Raw genomic sequence first — 24,388 nt, 5'->3', positions numbered from 1 at the left:
TCATTTTTAAAGAATGACATTGTAGAATTGTTACTTTCTCGATCTCTGTTTTTTTTTCTTTTCAAGAGTTGATCCGATGGAATCACAATAGATTTGTACATATTAAGCGTTAATATGCATAATGAAGAAAATACAACAGCAAATCCAAAACTTTCAAAAGAAAAGGAGTATCCATTATTGAACATCCATTCCCACATGCTTGCATTGAACTACAACACTAGCTAGAGTTTTTTCGGTGATAGCAAGCTAAAAACATGGAGATGTGGGAGGGCAAGACGCCATCGCCATTTAATTGGAGGTAAATCCATATTCCTCGTCTTCCAATTGTACATAACCAACCTAAATTGTAAATACACTTGACAGTAAAACCAAAGATCTCCATTTTTCAAACTTATAAGCAATGGTGTATTGTCTCCAACAACACAAAGAGGGAAATATCTACGAACCTTCGAGAACATACAAGCTACATGAAGATCCATAGGTCTAACCAAGGTTTACGAAGAACGCATACCCCTGCAAGGTTGAGGGGAGGGAGACTAATGTTAGCTTTTGTTACAAGATTCACAATAAACAACTCTCTTCGAATTGCGGAGTTTTGAAGCAAGACTAGACCGTTACAAGAACCCAAAATTATGGCTCGAAATGGAAGCTCGAGTTTAGTGCAACTGTATCGAGGAGGGTAAAGAAAAAAGGCTTGCTTTAACCTAGCATCTTGGCAATCGTCGTCTTAAACAAGGAAACCACCGAGACCAGGAGATAAAAACGAGTGAAGGTGTGCTCTAACGAAGAGCGGGTCAGTGATTATAGCATTCCACTCCTTGCAAACAAACCTCATAATCTCCACAAGAAATGAAGCAGGAAATAGTAATAATATTTTAAAGATGATTTCAGGGAGAATAATAGGTTCTGGATAATACTTTCCTGTCCTCGCCTTCTTTCTAGATCTGCAAGCAGCAAGTAATCGTTCTCTTGCCTGAGATCAATGTATTATTGTTAGCTCATACAGTACAAATTATCATCTTGATTACTATTAAAAATTAATTTTTGTGAAGTACTCGTATGTTACTCTCTCAGTCCCTTTATTTTTGCCCCATTGTTACTTTTTGGGTCAAACTTTAAAAACTTTGACCATAAATTGTCATTAATGTATAAAAGGTAATATAGTCCAATTAGTATTAGGTACTACTAGAGTACCATGTTCATGGCACTCCAACATAATAAGTGAAATAACATATCTATAAAATAAAATAACATAAAAATTGTGAGAGTACATAACTGAAAATAAACCTTAAATAATTAAAATTTCAATTTCATTTTTCTCTCTACTTTCTCTCTCCCAACCTTTTCTCTCTCTAATATCCCAACCCACTATTTTAGCATCATCAAATTAAATCCTTCATTCTTCTCAACAAAAACCTCAAAAATTCTTTTAATTATTATTTTAACCACTCAAATAAGTATAAAATTGCTCAATCGAAGTTGATAATCAATTTCTCTACATAAAAAATGGTTGATATTCATGAATAATATAAACATACGACAATCGTGAACAATAATGGGCAAAACATAGTAAGCAGATTTAAATTTGTATTTTATTTTAATTTAATTAATTGAAAATGTACTGTTAATTTGAGCTAAGTATGTCTATTTGATTTTATTCAATCGAATCGATGTTATTTTAGAATTTGCTGAAATATTGTGTTATTTTATGCAAGCAGTATATTATTTTACGCAAAATCTAGTAGTGTTATCTTTATAAGGTAAAACCTTGTGTTATTTTGTTGAAACCTTATGTTATTTTACTTAAAATTTTACTTCATTTTCCAAAAATCAAGGTTTTATTTAACTTAAAGTCACATGCTATTTTGCTAAAACTATGTGTTATTTTATGTAAATCTTGTGTTATTTTGTTCAAAACTTATGTTATCTAAAACATAAGGTTCTTTTACGCAAACCGCATAATATTATTTTGCTAAATACTAATCAAATATGATCCATTTATAAAGATAGGGAAAGATAGGGATTGCAGTTAAGTAGTGAATAACTTAAAGAATAGTTTTCCACCGGATTTCACATTACAATTCATATCAAAATATTTAAAATATAATTTATTGTAAATAAGAAAGATGATATAAAAATTATGAGTAATCTAATATCTATAATTTCACATAATTTGTTAGTTTATGAATAATTTTTATATAATTCTCTTTGGCAACACCATACTTTTTACTTTTCTTAGTGGTAAATTAGAAAAATTCTTATAATCTTTGGTAAACCTAAGTTTTTGATTACCAAATTAAAGATAATACTTATTTTAATTTAAATTCATTAATCATAGTTAGTTTTTACGTTATTTTTAAATAATTAAATTATTTTTATAAAATAAATAATTAAATTATTTTTATAAAATAAAAAAACCCAACCCCACCCTTCGGTGCCCCAGCCAACCCTAGCCCCCCTCCCCTCCGCCAGCTCCACCTCACTTCATTGCCGACTTGCCGACACCCAAACCCCTTAACGTCGGCGACCATCCCACACCTTTACCCTTCCTCAATAACCCTAAAACACTTCCATCTTCCACCCCAAAAATCGTCAGCCGCTCATCCCCCACCCCCGAAAACCACCCGCCGCTCACCCTCCCACCCCAAAAAACCACCAACCTCTTTTCCTCACCTCTGAAAACCGCCAGTCACTCATCCCCCACCCCCGAAATTCGCCAGCCTCTCATCCCCATCCCCGAAATCAGCAACCACACCTGTAACCCCTCTCTTGTCGGACTCCCCTTCCCCGATTCCCCAATTCCCGATTTCCACCCTAAACCCTAACCCTAAAAATCCCCAATTTTTCTCTTACTAATCTCAATTGTTTGTTTGGTCGACGAAAAATAAATCACTCATCAAATCTCAACGAAGAGAGATAAGGACGAATTGGAAGAGAATTGATCGAAAAAGATGTCGGCTGCTGATGGTGAAGATCGAAATTGAGGACGGGGAAGGTGTTTGGTTGATTGATGTTGTTGTATAGTAGCGCTTTTGGTTGTTGTCGATTCATGGTTGGAAGGGGGCTGGCGCGCCGGCGTGGGTGGGGGGCGAAGCGTGGTGGTTGATTGGTTAGGGAAAGGGTGTCTGATTAGTTGGGGAAAGGTGGCTTTTTTTTTTATAAAATAATAATTTTTATAAAGTCATGTGGAATTGAGTTAAATTCATCTCGAAATCTACTTTTCAAAGATCAATTTTTTTTAGATTTTACAAAAGTATAATATAATTAAAGATATTAATAGCTAAAGTAATTCATTAACAAGCGTGAAACCCCTTATGGTGCAATAAAAAAGAACATAAGAAGTATATAACATATTGTTGGAAAGATATTTAAGTCTACTTTTCATCCCAATTGGAATTAGGTCAAAACATTTTGTAGATTTTTAAGATATGGTCGTTTTAGTGTGAGGGTGTTAGTTTTGGTCCGAGTTTTAGTGTTTTGCTCATATATATCTTTTTCATTTTAAATTAGAATTTGGCTTATGATATATCGTTGGGATGCTTATTTCAAGGCTTATTAAAAAAAATCAGATTTGGATCAAAGTTAAGGGTAAAAAAAAAAATCAAATGTTCTCAGTTTTGTGTTGTGATCATGAAAAGAGAAAATTGGGTTATGGTTTGTAGATTTGGGCTAGGAAAAGGGTGTGAATGGATGTTCATGATAGGAATAGATTTGATTATGTGGATTGGTATATAAATGGGATAGGAATTCGAGCAACTCTTAATTCCGACATTCAACCTGACCAAATAGCGGTTAAAGGTCATTCATCACCGAGTTTAGGTTTGGTGAGACATTTTAATTAGGTGTCTATAGTTATTTGAACTCACTTATTAAAAAAATGTTAGATTTGTCCTAGTTTGATATTATATTTGGTAGAGTTATTTATTTATTTATTTTATTTTTATGGTAAAGAGGAAGATAGAAGAAAAAGAGAAGACTAAGGGTATGTTCTGATTGACTGAGCTGAGCTGAACTGAACTCAACTCAACTGAATATTTTATGAGAGGAGGAAGTTAGGAAATGAACTAAACTGAACTGAATTGGACTGAACTGAACTTAACCTGAAGAGAACATGCCCTAAATGATTAGAGGGTTGGGGTGGGGAAGACATGGTTGGGAGTCTTCAAAAAAATTAAGCACATAAATAGGTTTAAGATGCTTTTGTTGTTAGTTTTGTGACTTTTCTTTATGCTCTAGTTTTTTTTTTTTTTTTAAACCTCTTTATGCTCTAGTTTACCTATAAGGCTATAATACACTAATAGTCTAATACCCTATGTATTTTTAATTTTTATATATTTTATAAATTATTTAAGTATCTCTAAAATATTTTTTCAATGGCACAATTATTTGCAATAAAAAATAAGATTATGTTTTTAATAAAACTTTAAAGAGTTTAAATTGAAATTAGGAAAATTTGTCAAAAAAAAACCTTTTAAATGCCTCATTTTGCAAGAAAAAAACCTTTTAAAAGGATTTTTGTTATAAAAAAAAATCCATCACGGTCACTTTTTTTGTTAGATGAAACCTCCTCTCCCTTTTCCGGCATTGACTTAGCTTTTCTAACGTTGACCCCTTATTTTTTGTACTTACACCCAATTAAGTTTATATTTACACTCCTTCCTAGCTTCTCTTGATATTTTCTCTTATTTTCCCTCCAAAGTAAATGTCATGTCTTCTCTCTCTCCTATGTTTCCCTAAATGCTCTACACTTCAATCACATCATTTGGGCTCTCTCTCCTCTGCTACACAACATTAATTGAGCAACAGTTATTTGAGATAAGTGTAAATTCATGAAATTATAGCTATAAATAATATCAAAATTGGGTTTTTTTTAACACATTTGCAATTTACCATGGATTCTACAAATTTGGACAAAAAAACGGAATTGTTAGAGATTTGAAGAAAGATTATTGACCACTACAATGGTAGAAGAGAGAGAGAATAGACCAGTAGAGTGGTGGAAGAAAGAGAATTAACAACTACAATGGTGGAAGAAAGAGAATTGAAACTCCAATTTACCTTTCAATTGAATGAGTGGTGTAGTTTTGCCCTAATTCACTTCCCAATGTAGAATATATATCCTATACATAGAGGGAAAATTGGTAAGCCAAAAAAAGGAAAGAAAATTACCCTAGAACTGGCTGCAAGTATAGAAAATAAGGGGTCAATGTCGGAAAAACTAAGTCAATGCCGGAAAAGGAAGAGGAGGTTTCATCTAACAAAAAAAGTGATTGTGGTGGTTTTTTTTTTACAAAGATCCTTTTAAAAGTTTTTTTCTTGCAAAATGAGGCATTTAAAAGGTTTTTTCTAATAAATTTTCCTAGAAATTATATTGCTAGAATTTGTATTTTAATTTTGGGTGATTAGGTTTCAATTCCCTTCCAATTGAAATTATGGAGATCAAAAATAGGTCCTCACAATTAAGTGTAGTCAATCACCACTACACCAATATCTAATTGGGAGTAAAGTAATCGGTATAACATAAAATCCATGTACGGAATACGTTACAAAATCCATAAAAAGCGCAGTTTCCAGAAAACCCAAACATTTCCCGGTTTTGATGTTTCTCTCTCTAATCAAACAGTGTTTGTCTCTTTCATCACTCAATCATCCTCACTCTTTTTCCCCCTTTACTTTCAAACCTAAAATTCAATTCAATTCCATTCAAATCAAAGCCCTAATTTAATTTCCCTTCAATTTTTCAATCAAACCCCCAAAACTATAATCCCTAAGATTTTGGAGGGAAAAATGGCGTCATCTAAGGTGATGCCTTCTACCTCCAATTCTACAAATTCGGATCTCAATTCTCATCATCATCATCACCATTTTCATCGAAATCGTTCTTCTTCGCCTTCTCAAATGATCCCTGATTTCACCAATTCCGATCTTCAACACCGGATTAATGAAGTTTATGCTCCTGATAATCCGCCGGAATCGGCGTTGCTTGATGCTGAGATTACGTTGATTGATGCGGCGGGTGCGATTTCTGCGATTGGTTCTACTGCGGAGGAGGCGGCGGTGGTAGGGCAGCAGCAGGGGAGTGAGCGGAAGACGGTGGAGGAGGTTTGGAGAGATATTGTATCTGGGAAAAACGAGAGGAAGGAGTGTAAGGTTGAGGCAGTGGATGAGATGATGACTTTGGAGGATTTTCTGGCGAAAGCCGGGGCTGGGATGGAGGAAGAAGAGGTTGCGGCCGTGGCGGGGGCGGGGGAGATGGAGGAGGAGGATGTTAAAGTTGGGGTTTCTGAGGAGATGAAGATGGGTAGTGGTGGGTTGTTTGATTTTGATCATTCGTTGGTTCAGAGTTCTTATTTGCCGGTGCAGCAGGCGGGGCCGATGCCGGTTTCGATTGGTGGTGTGATGGCGTATGGGAATTGTGGTGTTGGTGTTGGAGGAGGTGGGATGGAGGTTATGGGAGGAGTGAGAGGGAAGAGAAGAGGTGGGCCAATAATGGAACCTTTGGATAAGGCTGCTCAACAGAGGCAAAGGAGGATGATCAAGAATAGGGAGTCTGCTGCCAGGTCTAGGGAGCGCAAGCAGGTATAATTTTCTATATTCTTGGTAATTTTTTTCTCTATATATTTGATGGAATTGAGAATTAATTGAAGAATTAATTGAATATACTTGTATATCTTTGAATTATGGAAGTGGGTATGTACTATATAGAAATCTAAATTATATTTGGGTGACAAATATGCATGGTATGTTAGACGAATAAATTTATGCCCGAAATGTATCACGAGCATTTCTACTTAGGTGGGTAGAGTGTTTATCTATTTCATGGCATGCTTTGGTACCGGAATGAGTATGGGAATACAATTCTCAATACGTGATTTTGTTGTATTAGTTCAAAAAAGGGATCCATTGTTTTAGATTGTAGTCCGCGGAGATTTAGGGAATTAGGTAACATTGGATATTCCAAGTATGTAGTGTTGAGATAAAGAGTGTGAGTTGATTCTTTTGTTATTGCCATGTAGGCTTATCAAGTTGAATTGGAATCATTGGCTATGAAGTTGGAGGAGGAGAATGAACAACTATTGAGAGAAAAGGTAGGATCTTGAAATTAAACTTTTGTTGCTTGACATTTTATGTTTGTACTAATTCTTGTTCAAGGTGCCATGGTTTTTTTAAAAATTAAACCTTAAGTTGCTTAGCCATTCAGTAGTTGATCTAGACTCTAGAGATATTCTTTTATGACTTTTTGTATGCATTGTTATATACCTGTAACGGTTATACTTAGTATCTTAATTTTATGCTCCCTTTGTCTGTGAAAGGAGGATTTGGTATGATTTGGCTGGTTGCTGGTTAGGTATCACTTGGTACTAGAAAGGTGGCCTGTGTCAAATGTAGTTTCTGATGCTTAGTATGTAGTTTGTGATTCTCAGTATCAAATGTATAAAGTGATACTCTAAAATTTTAAGGACATATCTAAGTATCAGACTCTGTACTTATATTCCAAAAGTTGTGGTTTGTCCTCCACTAGCTGTCAAATGCTTTCACAAGATATCAGTAAATGCTTCTTAATGTCAAGTTGCTAATTGCATCTCTATTTTATAATAATAGGCGGCATTTGAACTTGGTAAATGGTAATGCTGATGATGAGTTAACATTTCTAAATTTATTTTAAGAAGTATGTGAGTGAGATTTTCATTTTGTAATTTATTATGATATAATGATAAAATCATCTGACCTTTTGAAAAAATGCAGCTTGCCAGTATTAGATGGAGTAGCAATATTTTAGCATGTGAGAAATCTGAAAGAAGTTGTCTGAATTGGAAATTATGGTGAGAGAGTGACATAACAAGTTGTCCACCTTTGGTAGTTCTTATACGATCACGTGGGATCTTTTTTAGTGAACTGGTGCTCTGTTCACTTTTTGGAACTATTACTATCTTTTCTTTTCTTTTCTTTTTTTTTTTTTTTTTTTTTAAGCTCTACTGGAAGTCGGATTAAATGCATCTCATTGCAGAATATTACAAAGTAGATTTTTGCCTGTTGATTATTTTTGTTTCCTTTTGAAAGCTCTACTGGAACTTGCATTGAATATATCTCATTACTGACTATTACGAAGTAGATTTTTGCCTGTCGATTATATTTGTTTCTTTTTGAAAGCTCTACTTAGAAGTTGGATTGAATATATTTCATTGCAGAATATTACGAAGTAGATTTTTTCTTGTCAATAATATTTGATATAAGTTGATAATTAGTTGGCTTTGAATTTCATCCATGATTCAATGATTTCAATCCATAACAGTTTGATAATAGGCCTTCTTAACTCAACCTAATCAGCAATGTACTATGATAGTGGCATTTGAGTTATTCTAGCTTTGATTTTGTATTGGCCTGAGCCTTTTATGCCTAAAAGCATTTTAAACTGCTTAGAATTGATAAAGGCCAACAATCCCCCCCCCCCACCCCCTCAAAAGAGAATATGACTCCTATTACATGGTCATATATCTTTTTATTTTTGACGTACTTCACGATTGTATAGTATACAGGTCTTTGCATATCTTTGTTATATGTTTGCCATTTAGTACAGGAATTGGTATTACCTTATTAAGCACCCCTGCTTCCTTTTCCCTCCAAAGAATCTGGGTTGGCTTTTATTGATGTTTCTTGTCAAATTACCCAAGAACTTGACATTGATACTCTCTCTGTTCTGTTTTTGCTCTTCCCACTTTCTTATTTCATCTTTTTAAGTTTTACCCACTTTTGTAAGAAAATTATGTTTCTGTTTGCCCTCCCTTGGTCCATTCATGGGATGTAATTAAACCATTTAACAATGCCTTGGTCTTTCACTCTCTGAAATAATTGTTATACCCCACATGGGTGGTACCTCTCTCTCATTCTCCTTGGTCTTTGTATCGATAGTAAGTGGGTGAAAAAAAAAATTAGAGGTCGTTTGTTAGAAATAGCCTTCAATGTTCTCAGGTGCTTGCATATGATGCATTAGTGCATTTATGAAGTAATTTTGCTTCCCTTTTCTCCCTTTTTTTGGGAACTATTTATATCTTGTCTATCTACACAAAAACCATTTATATATTGTGAACTATTATTTATCATTTTTAGTTGCATGATTTTAGTTTCCTATTAGGTGTGCTGTAATTCATGGATCTCCATATGATGAATGTCAAGATTGTCGACATGATCCAAACCAAAATCCTGGCAATCATCCCTGCCTGGGTTGTGATCTTTTGTACTAATTATCTAAGACTGTATCTGACTTCCTGTATGCCCTATTGTTTATGGGCTTGTGTTTAGAAATTTCTGCCTTGTTACTCCCTCCGTCCCAATTCACTTGCTATGTTTTGCTATTTGGGGTATCCCTATTTACGTACTCCATTTCCATTTAAAATAATTATTTCTCTCATTTTTATTTTTATTTTTATTTTATTTTTATTTTTTTTATCTCTACTTTTTATTTGCATAAAATCCTTTGCAAATAGCCATGGAGCTAGTAAATTGGGACGGGGGGAGTAATATCTTGTCTTGAAGTTGAAAGAAAGTGTAAATTGCATTATGCTCTTTTAAGCTTGTTATGTGATTATATCTTGGGGCCAGGGGGTGGTGAGGACAGAGGGTTGCTTCATCCCCATCTTCTATAACGAATGACAGTAATTGAACTATCTTTGTCTCCATATCATGCTCTTCTGCTTGCTACACTTTTTGAAATTTGAGAAAAAAAAAAAAAAAACTTTCAATATCACCCAAAAACTTGATCAACATAATATACTCCCTCCGTCCCATTTTAGTTTTGACTAAATTTTATTGCACACATGCTTTTTCAGTTAAAATTGCTCTTATGAACTCTCTCTCCAACCCCATACTTTCTCCTATCTAGGCTAGATTTTCTTTATTCAATCCCACACTTTCTCAGTTACTCTTGCTATCCACTTTTCTTAATTTTGTGCCAAAGGCAAGTGTAACGAATATTGTGCAGGCAAAGAGAGTATGTATTATTGGAATGGACATTGTAGGATTTATTTATTTATTTACTACCTCCGTTACAGGTTATGTGCAACGATTTGACATAAAGCAGAGAGGGGAAATGTCTAATCGTTGCACATAACTTGTAACGGAGGTAGTATTTATTTATTTTTTGGGTAGAGTGTGAATTAGGAACCTTTAGATCTTTACAATTTTAAGAAATTAACAGCGTCCTGATACAGATTACAGACTAAGATTGTAATAGTGACTTGTGGGATGGATGAAGTATTGAAATACCTTTTTTTGCATCTAATGGTGGTTTTTTTTTTTATCGTCATGCAGGCAGAGCGGAAAAATGAAAGGTTGAAGCAGGTAATTATTCTAATGTACTATTTTTAATATGAATGAAAATCTAATCTGTTTGATGAACTTCGCGTGAGATACGTGTCATTTTACTGTTATTGCAAGATCTAAAGCAAGTGCTATCATCATATATTTTTATTATTATTTTTTAATGATGACTAATGCTGTAAAATTTGAAAATCTGGTATTTGCACATTGAAAATTGTAACAGATTTAAAATATAGACTTTTTGGATGATTATAGTTACCTGGCTAGTTGAATAGTCTATCTATTTGTTTAGGCTAGTAGATCAGGTGATTTGAGATTTTTTTGTTAGCTATATATTTGAGAGTCAATTTTTTGTGCTTAGCAGTCTGGTTGGTAACTAGTGAATGTAGATCTTTATAGATCTTTATGAAATTAGTTTTTGTCTGTTCACCTTTGAGAAGTGCACCAGTTTTATATGAAATTAGTATTTACAATGAAGAAGCTGTTAAGAGTACCAAAACCTTTCCCGTTTTGCATCAATTTTATTGATTAGCCAGATATGCGGCAATTCCCTTTTTGCAATATACTCAGTAAGCAAATACTCGAGTGTTAGCTAGCTGATGACTCACTGAATAATTTTGTGGTTCAGACTGTTGATTATTAGATCTATTGTTGATTAATGGTTGGAATACATGTCTAGAAAGGCATCTATAAATTTTGGCAACTTGTTAGGCAATTGAGTAGCAATATAGATTGAAGAGTGGGTGATGATATTTAACCGACTGTAGCTTCAATCAATATTTGACAATAATAACTGGCCCTTCTGTTTTTGAATGAGTGGGTCTTAAGGACTTGAATTGAATGATGATGCAATAATGAACCGCTGGAATACCAAGGCTCATGTTTTATAAGATTTATTAGTCATAGACTCATAGGACTTTTTAATGAATTTATTTGGAAGTGAAGATTTACCTGTATAGTGTTTTTTTTTTTTTTTTTTTTTTTTTTTTTTTTTTTTTTTTTTTTTTTTTTTTTGCTTTTTCGGATGTGTAGTTTGGGCAGAGGGAGGTGGTTTAAACTGTGGATAGTTGGATGAACTAGTTGTTTTTCAGATACTGTGCACAGGTGGAAGACTTGACCTTTAAGAAATAGTATACTGAGTGACCTTAAAAGGAAAAGGGGAAAAAAAACATAAAAGCAGAAATCTAAATGTGTTGGTTGGCCATATGACCATAGCGTACCTGCTTGTGTTCAGTGAGCTCCCTCTTAAGCTGTTTGCAAGTGTTTTTCTTTCAGTTTCAACCTTACTCTTGTTTGGTATGTACATGTTAGGGAATATGTACCTTAAGTGTCCAAACAAAAGCAAAATTGGATTGTTACTGTCTAGACTATTTGATTATAAAAAAAAATTAAGAATTTTACGGTTCTTGTCTACAAGAAACCATATTTCTTTTTCTAGGATGAGTCTACGCTGGTCATTATTGAGATGCCTACCTCTTCCATCCTATTGCTATATTCTGCCTTGGGAGTTACCTGATCAATGGGTGTTAAGATCATGTAAGCAGATAAGCTTTTTTGTTCTGTGTATGTGTGTGAGCTGCACTAACCACCGATATACATTTTTTTTTATTTTTATATTGAGTCTGAAACTTTTGTTTTTGGTTTGCTTTGAAAAGAATGCAAACTTTTTGATCATTTGCAAGTTTGATGTATCACCACCTCGACTCCTATCTCCTTGTGATGTAATCCATGCATTCTCCCATCTTGCTTGAGTCATTTTAGGTGGAAGAAACCTCCAGTAGTGGTTTTGTTTTTGGATAAGCTGATTTCAACCGTCATTGTAATCATAATTTGAGCATACTTTTCAATAGCTCTTATGCATCATGAATGTTACATTCATCTCATATTGCTTTTACTACAATGTTGGTCATTTTCTTATTCCTTTTTGTGTCTTTTTCGGTTAGTGAGGAGAGGTGACCCATCTTCTGTGTTGTTTTTCCCTCCCTTTACTAGCTCATGAGCATACTGTAAAAGCTCTTGTTGCTCTGCTCATTGTAATTTTAAATTTCTTTGAACTACTAGATTATTTTAGGGTGTCCAAGTCTATCTACATGCAGAGGTGAAAGTGGGCAGTAGGAAGCGTTTATCACTTACTCCATATTAATCACTTCTGTAATTTAAGACTCTGTTTTCTGATACCTGACTTAACTCTCCTCTGCAGCTCATGGAAAAAGTAGTCCCAGTTGTGGAGAAGAAAAGGCCACCACGTGTTTTGAGGAGAGTTCGTTCAATGCAGTGGTAGTCCCTTGGAATGAATGTTGTACTTTGTATTCGATTGGCGAGCAATCTCATCAATGAAGTCTTGTTTGTGAGTGAGAGCATTTCTTACATCAATTGCGATGCACTGCTATTCTCGACATGTGGATGGATAGAAAATCCCAGTGGAATACAAGTCATTGCTTGTTGATGCACAAGTTTGCTTAGCTAGATGCTCTCTCAATACAAGCGCCCCTGGTTCATGTGCAAGGGGAAACATCTAACCTGACTGTTAGTATTAGTAACTCCTAATAGAATATAAGTGAGCAAATATAATTTCGTTTGTGGTTGGCTGCTCTTAGCTGAATCATCTTAGTGTAGTTAGTAAAAGCATCTGTAAATTTTGGGTGGTAATTATGTGCAGAAGATTCCAGTTATTGCAAGTTTCGAAACATCAGCAATAAGATTCATGTTGTGTTCAATTGGAAATCATAAAATACCATTATTACGAAGATAGGTTGATGCCTTGATGGTATGCGACTGCATTTGGGACTTGATGATCCGTGAATAAGGAGATTGAAGACCACCATGACTGAATATGGTCTTAAAGAAGGATAAAGTTGATCTCAACATATTGAAAGCAGTTCCTTAAATCGGAAGCAGTTCCTTATAATTCTCACATACCACAGTATCGACGATGATATAGGGTAGCAAACTAGCAATAGTTGCCGAGTTCAATCTATGTGAAGGAATACAGGAAATTTTGTTTATTATAAAGGTAAATGAAGCTCCTAATTCTTCTAAGGTACATTAAACTGTAAATCATACTTTATAACAGTAACTAGCATAATCACGGAGAGTCGGAGACTTGGGTAAATACTTTAATGGTCAGGACTTGAGCAGTATTCCTGTACAAGATGACTAATTTAAAAAATGGTCTTGTTTGGGAGAAAGTTGAAAGCTGAATCTAATTGAGTTAGCTGATTTTGACTAGCTGATTTTATTAACTGATTTGACTAACTTATTGTATTAACTGATTATATAAAAGTGTTTGGTAAATAGCTGATAGCTTAAAGGTAGTTGAGTATGTGAAATGACCAATAAGCTAATTGTTGGGTAGGTAGTTTAGATAGGATTTTAAATTAAATGAGGTTATAAGTGTCATTTCACAATAATTAATGAATAAGCTAATTGAAAAAGCTCCTAAAATGAGTTTTTTCAAAAAGAACTTATTTAGTGGAATAAGCTCTTTCAATAAGCTTACTACCAAACACTTGTATTAGCTTGTTTGACTAGTCAATCAGTTAAAGTTAGTCAAATAAGCTAATATACCCCCCAATAAACTTACTACCAAACAGGGCCAATATTTTTCATGACTATATATGTTTTAAATTTTTAATACTCGTATATTGGGAAAAAAAATACTTTGTATAATCAAAGTAATTATATAGTTGTAGTTAAATTGTTGTGATTATTAAAATACAGAGGTTTGGAGAAATAGTGGGTGAAGATGTATAATGAAAGAGGGGTAAAAACAAAATAAGGGCACAGTTGTAATTCTTAGGGTGGTTGGATGTAAAATTGTAAATGTATTCCTTCTGTTTCAAAATAAATGTTCAATTTGACTGTTTGCATTATTTACATGAATCACTTTGACCAACATTAATGTTTGCATTATGAGCAATCACAATGGTTAGCTATATGTACATGTAGCTTTGGGTTGTCACATCATTAATCCTCAAACTACATGATTTAAGCTACAACTTCTATAATGATAAGCTACATCTTTTTGTAATAAATAAACCGTAAAAAAATAAACAAACAAATTCATACAAAAATATTACGGAGTAAATAAATCAATATATGTTTGTTGAGTGGAGTGAAACTATATAGCTCTACCTAGTTATAACTTACAACCTATGTAACTCCACAATAGCTAGCATGTAGTTCTATATTATATAGAAATTGCAAGCAAGTCCTTTTACGCAACCATTGTGGATGCTCTAAGGATCTTACTAACGAACGCGCTGGAACGTTAGATAAGCATTTAAAATACTTCTTAAAGTTGTACGGACTACGTAGTATTAATTTGGAAATGCATATTAAAATTAGATGTCAATCGATATAATTAATGCACATTTTAGTTTAATAAATCTACTTTTAGTTATTCAACGTCCTAGGATGTTCGTTAGCTTATACCTAATTTAAAATATTACTCCCTCCGTTTAAAATTTTACATTGGTATAATACAAATTTGATTGGGTTATTTTATTTTAGAACTAAGGGAGTAGACAAAAACTAAGAGCATCTACAATGGCTAGCTACATGTATATGTAGCTTTGAGTTGTCACATCCACAATGGCTAGAAGATTTAAACTACAAACTCTGTGATATTAAGCTACATCCTTTTATAATAATAGATTATAAAAAAAAATACATACAGATTTTTTTTTAAAAAAAAAAATTAATATATATGTGTTGAGTGGAGTGGAAATATATATAGAACTATATAGATTGGCTTAGCTACAAAGGGTTGTAGCTCCACAAGACCACAATGACTAGCATGTGGCTAACGATTATTTAGAAATTACTAGTAGGTCCTTACGCACAACCATTGTGAATGCTCTAAGGGAGTAAACAGTATTCAACAACACATTTTATTGTTTTTGTTTTTTATTTTGTTTCATTCATTGTCAACAAGAAACTTGAACAACAAGCAAGAAATAACATTTTTTTTTAAAAAATCAAATTATTGAAATTCTTAGAATGCAAATCTGTTTCTATGATTATCATTGCCCATTGGATGAATCCTACCAAAGGCGTTGACTATTCAACGCCCAAATTTGTTTTTTAGTGAACTAATAAAATTGACTAATTAACCAAGTTAGCAAATGAAAATTCATGATGGACTGCATGAATTAAGGAGTATGTATTACTACTCCACTACTTATGTTATGAGTCAAATCATAAGATTCAAACCTTAATTTGTTTCTTAATACTGTAATATTTGTTGTCCAATTAGCATAAATAGAACATATGTGAGATGCTTAATTGCAGTAATTTTAGTAAAAAAGATTCGAAATTTGACACCTATATATTCGTTGTTGCCAACCTGGCTGGTCCTAGTATGCAATTTTCTTTCCAACTTCAAAACTTTTGGTCTTTTTTTAATTTCATGATTTTCTGCTCAAAAGTCCCAACTTTTCAATTTTAATTTTTTTGAAAAGGGGGAAAAAGAAGAGATTTTTTTGAGTTTTAGGGCTAAATTGGGTCTTAATCTTGTGTATTAGTCAAGTTTGAATCTTTAATCTTTCTGGGTATTGCCATTTTGTGAAAAAAAAAATCAGCTTTTAGCATTTTCTTATTCAAAATTTAGCAAAATTGTGGGATTAAAGTTTGAATCTTGTACTGCCAAAAAAAAAAAGTTTGAATCTTGAACTGGGTATAGTGTAATGCCCAGGAATTAAGATGGGTGTAAATTCAAGTGATAATTTGGTGAAATTTTTTGAAGAAGTTGACAATGTGGCAGAGGAAAGGGACCAGACGGTTTTTCTGAAGCACTCATCTCTTTCTAACTGTTCTTCCAATTGCATTTTAACCGAAGGTATGCATTTTTCTGCTATTTATGTCTAATTTAGTTATTTTTTATGTATAGGTAGCCACGAAGTTACACCCACGAACGAGACTTTAATCAACTAAAATAGTTTGGCCGTTATTTTTATGGTGCATTTATAAATTTATAATAGTGAAGGGGTTATATTATGCTTACATATTAATTTGAGTAGTAATTGATTCTACAATATAGTTATAGACTTATAGTGCACCTGAGTGGCTGAGTTGTTTGTATTGCTTTAGTTTTAATGACTGATTATGTTTATCATCTTCAATAGAATGGAGTGTCAATTAGAAAATAATTCAGTCATTTGTGGATCACCAACTAGTTTTTTGACCCTACAAGAAAGGATATGATTGAATTTATGAGGGGCAAGAATTTTTGGTGCAATGCTAATTTACAGGAGTGTTGAGAACTATGCCTTTGGCAGTTTTTGTTACAATGAGGCAAAATGACTTATGTTAGAACAACCACATTTAGGACAAATCTCAATAATATTAATGAATCATAAATTGTGAGGGTTTATGTCGTCGTAAACATCATGTAGAGGAAGGCAGAACATAGGGGCATTACACCCTACAAAAGTCTTATTTACAACAGGCAGGTGAATAAAACCAAAAATGATAGGCTAAGATTGTTTACAACATAAGTGAGATGGCAATCATGGCATCATAGTGTAATGTAGATGAATGTAGTGTTGTACACCCTGTGCAACTTTTGTTTTATATTGCTCCGATCCACAAGGATTTTGGTAGTGTGCAAGAGTGCATGAAGAGTTTGTGCTCGGCTTATAAGGCTATAACTAGAGATGGTGGATGCTGAGATGCTCATCCTTCAAATTGAAAGTGGTGGCCGCAAACCATAATTGCTGGTAATGCAATTGGTTGGAAAGCTCAAAATACTGGCAGAGATGTGATAGCATCATAACTTTTTCTTGCCTATAACTCTTACTAGTAACCAGTTAATGCAAGTTGTTGTCCATGAAATGATCTTGTGTAACAAATTGACAAGCATATTGCTTAATCTATCACTATTAGGCTAAGTGGTGTACCCTGTAGTTTCTAATGATTATGTTTCATGTGCCAATGTCAGAAAAACAATAGAAAGACGTAAATGCGAAAATTATTGCAATTCTTTTGAGAATGGCTGATTGGGGCTTACTTGCTCATTCAAGTCTTGTAACAAATAGATAATTTCAAATTTTCTGACTGTAATCAATGTGACAAGAATAACTTATTTTTACTGACTGAGCAGCGGAGGAGGATTTGACTAATGGTAATTCAGTAGTTTCAAAGCTGTCACGGCTTCTTTCTACTGAAAGTGCTTCTGCTGCTGTTGATGGCATTGATGCTGATCTGAGAAAATCTGTTCCAAGGTTAAAGATAGCTATGCTTGTTGTTGGCACACGAGGAGATGTTCAACCTTTTGTAGCTGTTGCCAAGAAACTTCAGGCATGTATATAAATTCTGTGCTGTTATATGCTTGTCATTTGCTGTGCATATTCATATATCTCCAGAAATGGCCCCAGTTATTCTTCACCAAGAATTTGTTTGGACTTTTAAGGCTTAAATGTTGAATGATAGTTGTGGTAGATAATGATAAAGCTCATTCAGCAAAGAAATGTGAAATAATTTATAAAATTTTAAATAAAGAAAAGAAAAAAGCTAGAGGTCCTCAAAAGGCCTTTTCCACAAATAGGGTGCAGTGATTTCATGTCTAAATTCTGGTGCTATATGTGCAGGATTTTGGTCATCATGTTCGTTTGGCAACTCATATAAATTTTAGTGACTTTGTCAAGTCAGCTGGAGTTGAGTTCTATCCTTTGGGTGGTGACCCGCGCATTCTAGCAGGATGTAAGAAGACTTCCATCTGTTCCTACTAGCTCCCATCCCACTTTTAAATTTTTTTTTAAAAAATTGTTTCCTGTACATCCATTTACAATATCATTTGCTTGAATGAAAATGATTTTAGAATTCTATGGAGACAGGCAGTTACAATGTGAATCAAATAACTTTGACAAGCACTCATGTTCCTTATAATGCTCTATTTCATAATAATCTCCTTGATGACATTGATGCTAGTGATGGTATATTGATATTGATGTTAATTTGATTCAAAGCAAGAACTTTAATCTTGATGGATGGCTTAGGCACTTAGCTACGGATATGATTATATTAATTCTCCATTTTTTTTTCACTCTTTAATTTGAAATAGCAAAGTATTGTCGCTTTTGATGATATAAATATCAAACTTCACATTTCTTCACAATGTAGTGTGTTTATGAATCCCATCAATGACTGAATTATAAGTTATTTGCCTACATTTAAATAATCAGATATGGCAAGAAATAAAGGGTTGCCCTTAGCAAAAGGAGAGTTAACAATTCAAAGGAAGCAATTGGAAGCTATTATGGAATCAATCCTACCTGCTTGTACAGAACCAGACATAAAGACTGGTGCACCGTTTAGAGCTCAAGCAATAATTGCTAACCCTCCTGCTTATGGTATGTTTATGATTCTTAATTGGTTCTTCCCCCTTACAATTCACCATTGCAAAATCTGAACCTTTCCTGGAGCACATGATGACATTTATCTTTGAATGTCTCAGCTCGTTCTTGAATTGTTCTCTTCTGCTATCCTTTTTATCTCCATATAATCCCTATGCCCCATATTAGTCATCTCATTTAGTTATTGAAAAACATTAGATAAAAGCATTTATCGTTATTCATCCCACCATTTTAATCTCATTTGTTCAATCACCAATTCACCGTTGAGTTTTTTTTTTTTTTTTTTTTTTTTTTTTTTTTTTTTTTTTAAATAAAATAAATTATTTACCATATCACAAGTGTCGCCTATTATTATCATTGGAAACTAGACAACTAATTTGGAATAATAAACAAGGAAAAAATGACTATTAAAATGAGACAAAGGGAGTATTGTTTTGGTGTGAGTGCTGAGTGATTTAATGTGCTCATGCCTCAGCATCATATCTTAATTAAATGCCATAATTCCTATGTCTGTGTTCACTGGTCACTAGAATAACAGAATGTAATTAACTAATGTCTTTATGGGACAATTTACCCAAACAAAAATTAATTAAAAAAAAAAAGTCTTTATGGGACAACTGCATCTCTGTGGTGTATACCGAAGAGCAAATTCATGTGTTCTAAAATGCATAACAAGAGAGTGAGCTTGGAGTTATGTAATTATTGCGTGCAACTGAACATTGTGTTAGTGGCATATGTCTATTTATGTATAACTTCTTGATTTACTGATGAAAGTACATTATAACTTGCAGGACAATTACATGTTGCTGAAGCTCTAAATGTTCCTCTACATATACTCTTCACTGTGCCATGGACGTAAGTTTTCTGACAAAGTGAAATATATTTTAACTAGATTATTTTCTTCTCAAGATTTTTCTTGTTTTAGAGTAGATTGTATGTTGATTGAGGGTTATAATTTATCGAAGAGTGGGACTGCCAATCTCTAAAACCATTCTGGCAACTTTTATGAGCTTTTAGACACTGTTGTAAGGTCATTTTGGCACCTTAGTGAAACAACTAAAGATTACAGTCAATAAAAAGGTGACTTGAGATGCTGATTTTTTTAAAATTAGTTAAGAAGCGTGTTGAGGCATTGAAACACAAGGCTCGGATGATATTCACTTTGAATAGCTTAGAGCTTTTAAGGTCTACCTGTTTATATTTTTGTGTGATTAGAATTTTATTGTTAAACGGGAAGATATGATTCCTGTAAGATGTATTACTACGAAAAAGCATGTTTTTTTTTTTTATTTTATTTTTAGCATTTCACCTTATGACTTTGAGGTCACATGTTTGAGTTTCACCATTAACTCGTGTTTGGGACTTGGGGGATCCCCCCCCCCCCACCCCCTCTCACTCTCAAGCGTTGACATATAAAGTTGGGCTGGCTGTGAGAGGAGCCGTTTTAGTATGGTCATATCTCATATTGACTACTTCAGATGATTAAAAAAAAGTTTTATTATTCGTTGCTTAGATTCTTAAAATGCCATTCGCTCATTCCCCTTGACTTACCCTCCTAAAGGAAATAAAATTGATTTTTTAAATTTGTTTAATAAGGAGAGATCAATTATGTATCACAGGAAAACAAGATAAGAAAAGAAAGTAGACTTAAATATGAGGGCACAACCTGAAAGCCAGAAGATCAAAATGCCTTCAGATAAGGTTTTGGTGATCTGAGCATTTGTAGTGGATCTGATCAAAACTTAATGACATGAATTATCTGTTGTGCTTAATTAAATTCCATGTAATGAGTATTGTTGCTGTATACAAAGAATATCTTCTTACAATTCTTTTGAATAGGCAGGCCAACTTATGAATTTCCCATCCCAATTGCTCATCTACCGCAAAGTCCTGGTAACCGGGTATGCTCCTGTCACTCCTTAATTGCCCCATTACACCAGTAACTTGGCTAGTTCACTGACCCTTTTATATTGTGGAACTGATGCAGTTGTCATATGTAATTGTTGATCTGATGATTTGGTGGCTGATAAGGGGTCACATAAATGACATCAGGAAGAGAAAGTTGAACCTTCCTCCCATTTCATACTTTAGCACATACTATGGATCTACATACCATTTGCCAACGACATACATGTGGAGTCGTTATGTCTTACCTAAACCTAAAGGTAGGAATTGGATTTTTTTGGTGAAACAGTAGCAACGGCTGTAACAATAAGTATGCTGAGACAATTCTGCTGTTGAAAATGAAGAATGCATGAAGTGTAATTTGTATCATTTGCTCAATCATTTGTTTTATCCTAGACGACTTAACTAACAGTTATTAATAAAATCTTATGGACTTGCAGACTGGGGACCCGAAGTTGATGTTGTTGGTTATTGTTTCTTAAACCTTGGGTCCAAGTATCAGCCTCAAGAAGAGTTAGTAGATTGGATCAAGAAAGGGCCGAGGCCAATATATGTTGGCTTTGGAAGCATGGTAAGATCCTTTTCTCTTTTTCCAGCGTCTTATTTATGATTGTAGTTAGCTGTAATAGCTTCCTTATTGATTACTTGTGCTTGTAATTTACTAAAACAAAAAAATGTAATTTTTCCCCCTTGTTAGCTTCTTGATGATTCCAAGAGAACTACAGATATCATTCTTGAAGCATTAAAGCATACCGGACAGCGTGGAATAATTGACTGTGGTTGGGGAGGCCTTGGTATTTGTGAGTATCCTTATCTTGCTTTGTTTTCTTTTTTCGCTCACATATTTGCCTTTCTATTTCCCATGTCTTTAACTTTTGTTGAACAATGGTTCTTGATATCATATAAATGACTTATATATACAATGTACATTGGATTTTTATAACCTAGTTGGTGTCTTGCAGCTTCTGAACTTCCAGATGACGTCTTCCTTCTCGAGAATTGCCCTCATGATTGGCTTTTTCCTCAATGTTCTGCAGTGGTGAGTTCCTGTCAAAGCATTGGGATTTCCATACATGTGGATGTTCATTGCAATATTAACCATTGTAGCAAAAGATCACTCTCTTTAATCATCATATCCATGTTATAATGTATTTTAGTATTTATATAAACCCATCTTATGTATTCATTGGTATGTGTCCAAGCATCAAACTCGGTAATTTTTAGTAGTTCTGAAATGAAGAGTCCAAGTAATGGCTTTCAACCTAGATGCTAATAGAATAAACTGTGTTTCTCATTTGCAGGTTCACCATGGTGGTGGTGGAACTACTGCGGCTGGACTAAAAGCTGGGGTATGTTTTACTGACTGTTACATTTATGTACAACGACGATGTATACAACTAGAGAAGACAATTTAATTCCATTAGTTCCCTATCTAAGTTGCTCCAGTGATAATATTAGACAGTCAAAACTACTGTAAATGATTTCACGTTTATATGTATATTTTTTCACTTGTATATTCCTAACAAGTTAATGCAAATCAGATAATTCTATTTTTCACTTCATGCTTGTGTTTAGAAGTTGTGACATTATTTGATTGAAAATTTGATTAATTGCAGTGTCCCACTACAATTGTTCCATTCTTTGGAGATCAGTTTTTCTGGGGTGAAAGGATTCATGAGAAAGGATTGGGGCCAGAACCTATACCTGTTCACGAGCTTACTGTCGAAGCTCTCTCTAATGCTATCGAATTCATGCTAGAGCCAGAGGTAATTTCATTCTCAGACATTCTCTGTACTTCATCTAACTTGTTTTAGACTATTATATACTAATATGTTTATCCCAGTGGCCAGAACGGTTGAAAATAGGTTTTGCCTACGACGTTTGCAGTTTGGCAATTGTCATTAGGATAAGGAACTTTTCTGATCAATACAAGGAGGGAAATCAGTGGATAATGCATCTTAGAATTCTGATATAAATTAACGCCGCCTTACAAACACATTAGCTTTTACTGAGTGTAACCTCCGTGTCTATAATAGCTATAAAAAGTTATCGCCTTTCAAATGATATAGGAGTAAATAGATTTCAGAGTCCTGAGATTTTACTGAGTGTCCTGATATATGCATATGTATCACAGGATTCATAGGTATTAAATGAGCCTTCATTTGAGATTTAGGTGGAGTTTTGGCGGTAACTATTCAAAATGTGATCTTCTGTATGTTATGAGTGATTACAATGTGCTCATGTCATGTCATGGGATGTGACAAAGCTCTACACTGGCTGTTACTGGCCTACCGCAACTCTCCTCCTTTATTTAGGCTTGGGACTAGCAGCGGGAATCCCACCGGCGAGTTGGTGATTAAAATGTGCCAATATTGTAAAATTGATGCATTTCATAATTGCATTGTAGTAACCTTTACACTCTCCTTCCTCTCATCAGGTCAAATGTCGAGCAATGGAAATAGCTCGGTTGATAGATAATGAAGATGGTGTTGCAGCTGCTGTCGATGCATTTCATCGACATTTACCCAATGAATTGCCGGTGCCACCTGCATCAATGGAAAACAATTGTCCAAATCTTATTCAGTGGTTCTTTGTTCAAATTGGAACAATTTGCTGCGGTGTTTGTTCTTAGACTATTTTGTAGGTGTGACCGTGTGAGTTAGAGTAGGGTTTTTGTATAGCTTTTGCCTTCCAATGTTGGTTAATACTAATATACCATTATTTGTAATTAACCATTCATTTTATTCATTTCATTCTGTAAATTATGTTTGGAAAATTACATTAGGAAGTCCAACTGAAGAAAGTAATTTCATTAGGTGAATAGATTTTTTACATTTATTGTTCACAAATTAACTAGGTTCTTGTAAAATAATCATTTTTTGTGAGGAAAAAAAATAAAAAAAAAATAAAATAAAATTCACTCCGTATATTGCTACATTTATGTAAATGCCATTGGGTTTTTAATTATATCTACTAATCTGAAATTTGCTTTGTTTCTCTTTATCACAGATTAGTTTTTACACATCTTTTTCAACTGTCCTAATTTTTATTTTATTTTTGGCAAAGATTTTAATTTCTATTATAGGAAATATCTTACAATTATTTTATTTTAATAATTTGTAAACACTCCTATTAGAGGTTTAGATTAGCCAAGCTTCTCTTTTTTTGCTCTAAATAAACCTTTCTCAACCCTTCTAACCTCCATTATTTTCATTAACTTATTATAAAACGGGTTAAGAACCTTAAGATTATCTTGAAAGTTTTTGAAATTACACCTTATATACTGCTTGGCTGCTCCATATAGGTTACCAATTTTTAACATAAATTTTATTCTTGAAAAAATCTCATAATAAAATAGATTAATCATATTATTCTTTTACCACATTAAAAGATACACATTAAGACTTACAAGACTTAGGCCCCGTTGATTAGATTTGCTCGGCTCTGCTCTGCTGAAATCTGATCTACTCTGCCCTGCCCTGCTTAAAAATAATACTTAATATTGAATTATTATAATAATAATAATTAATATTTAATAATAATAATAATTAAAATTTAATAATAAATAAATAATACTTAATAATAATAATAAATAATAAATAATTAAAAATTAAAATAATAATTACTATTAAATAATAATAATAATAGAAATAATAATTAATATTTAATAATTATAATATTAAGAATAATAATTAATATTTAATAATTATAATAATAATAATTAATATTTATTAATAATAATAATGATAAATAATAATAAGTAGTAGTAGTAGTAGTAATAAAATAATAATAATAATAATAATAATAATAAT

At 33.4% G+C, this 24,388-nt stretch overlaps 2 protein-coding genes across 2 annotated transcripts; both read left to right on the top strand.

Moving 5' to 3' along the window:
* Positions 1-5,557: 5,557 nt before the first annotated feature.
* Positions 5,558-13,064, top strand: LOC110725885 (G-box-binding factor 4-like). Its single transcript, XM_021905351.1, has 4 exons — positions 5,558-6,579; positions 7,017-7,088; positions 10,309-10,338; positions 12,518-13,064. The coding sequence occupies exons 1-4, from the start codon at positions 5,788-5,790 to the stop codon at positions 12,596-12,598; spliced, it is 975 nt and encodes a 324-aa protein (XP_021761043.1). The 5' UTR covers positions 5,558-5,787; the 3' UTR covers positions 12,599-13,064.
* Positions 13,065-15,516: 2,452 nt separating this feature from the next.
* Positions 15,517-23,338, top strand: LOC110725884 (sterol 3-beta-glucosyltransferase UGT80B1-like). Its single transcript, XM_021905350.1, has 13 exons — positions 15,517-16,156; positions 17,420-17,616; positions 17,907-18,018; positions 18,501-18,668; positions 19,463-19,526; positions 20,515-20,572; positions 20,659-20,836; positions 21,017-21,147; positions 21,274-21,376; positions 21,539-21,615; positions 21,878-21,925; positions 22,193-22,342; positions 23,014-23,338. The coding sequence occupies exons 1-13, from the start codon at positions 16,021-16,023 to the stop codon at positions 23,206-23,208; spliced, it is 1,617 nt and encodes a 538-aa protein (XP_021761042.1). The 5' UTR covers positions 15,517-16,020; the 3' UTR covers positions 23,209-23,338.
* The last annotated feature ends 1,050 nt before the right edge of the window (positions 23,339-24,388 follow it).

This window comes from Chenopodium quinoa, unplaced genomic scaffold, assembly GCF_001683475.1.
Source record: "Chenopodium quinoa cultivar QQ74 unplaced genomic scaffold, ASM168347v1, whole genome shotgun sequence".
In the NCBI taxonomy this organism is placed as follows: Eukaryota; Viridiplantae; Streptophyta; class Magnoliopsida; order Caryophyllales; family Amaranthaceae; genus Chenopodium; species Chenopodium quinoa.
Note: the sequence above shows the minus strand (reverse complement) of the source record. Positions and strands in the feature narration are given on the sequence as shown.

Coding starts and splice junctions, on each gene's coding strand:
- LOC110725885 (XM_021905351.1), top strand. CDS start 5,788: ATGGCGTCATCTAAGGTGATGCCTTCTACCTCCAATTCTACAAATTCG. Junction 6,580..7,016: donor GGTCTAGGGAGCGCAAGCAG/GTATAATTTTCT, acceptor ATTGCCATGTAG/GCTTATCAAGTTGAATTGGA. Junction 10,339..12,517: donor AAAATGAAAGGTTGAAGCAG/GTAATTATTCTA, acceptor TCTCCTCTGCAG/CTCATGGAAAAAGTAGTCCC.
- LOC110725884 (XM_021905350.1), top strand. CDS start 16,021: ATGGGTGTAAATTCAAGTGATAATTTGGTGAAATTTTTTGAAGAAGTT. Junction 19,527..20,514: donor CTCTTCACTGTGCCATGGAC/GTAAGTTTTCTG, acceptor TTGAATAGGCAG/GCCAACTTATGAATTTCCCA. Junction 21,616..21,877: donor TTCCTCAATGTTCTGCAGTG/GTGAGTTCCTGT, acceptor TCTCATTTGCAG/GTTCACCATGGTGGTGGTGG.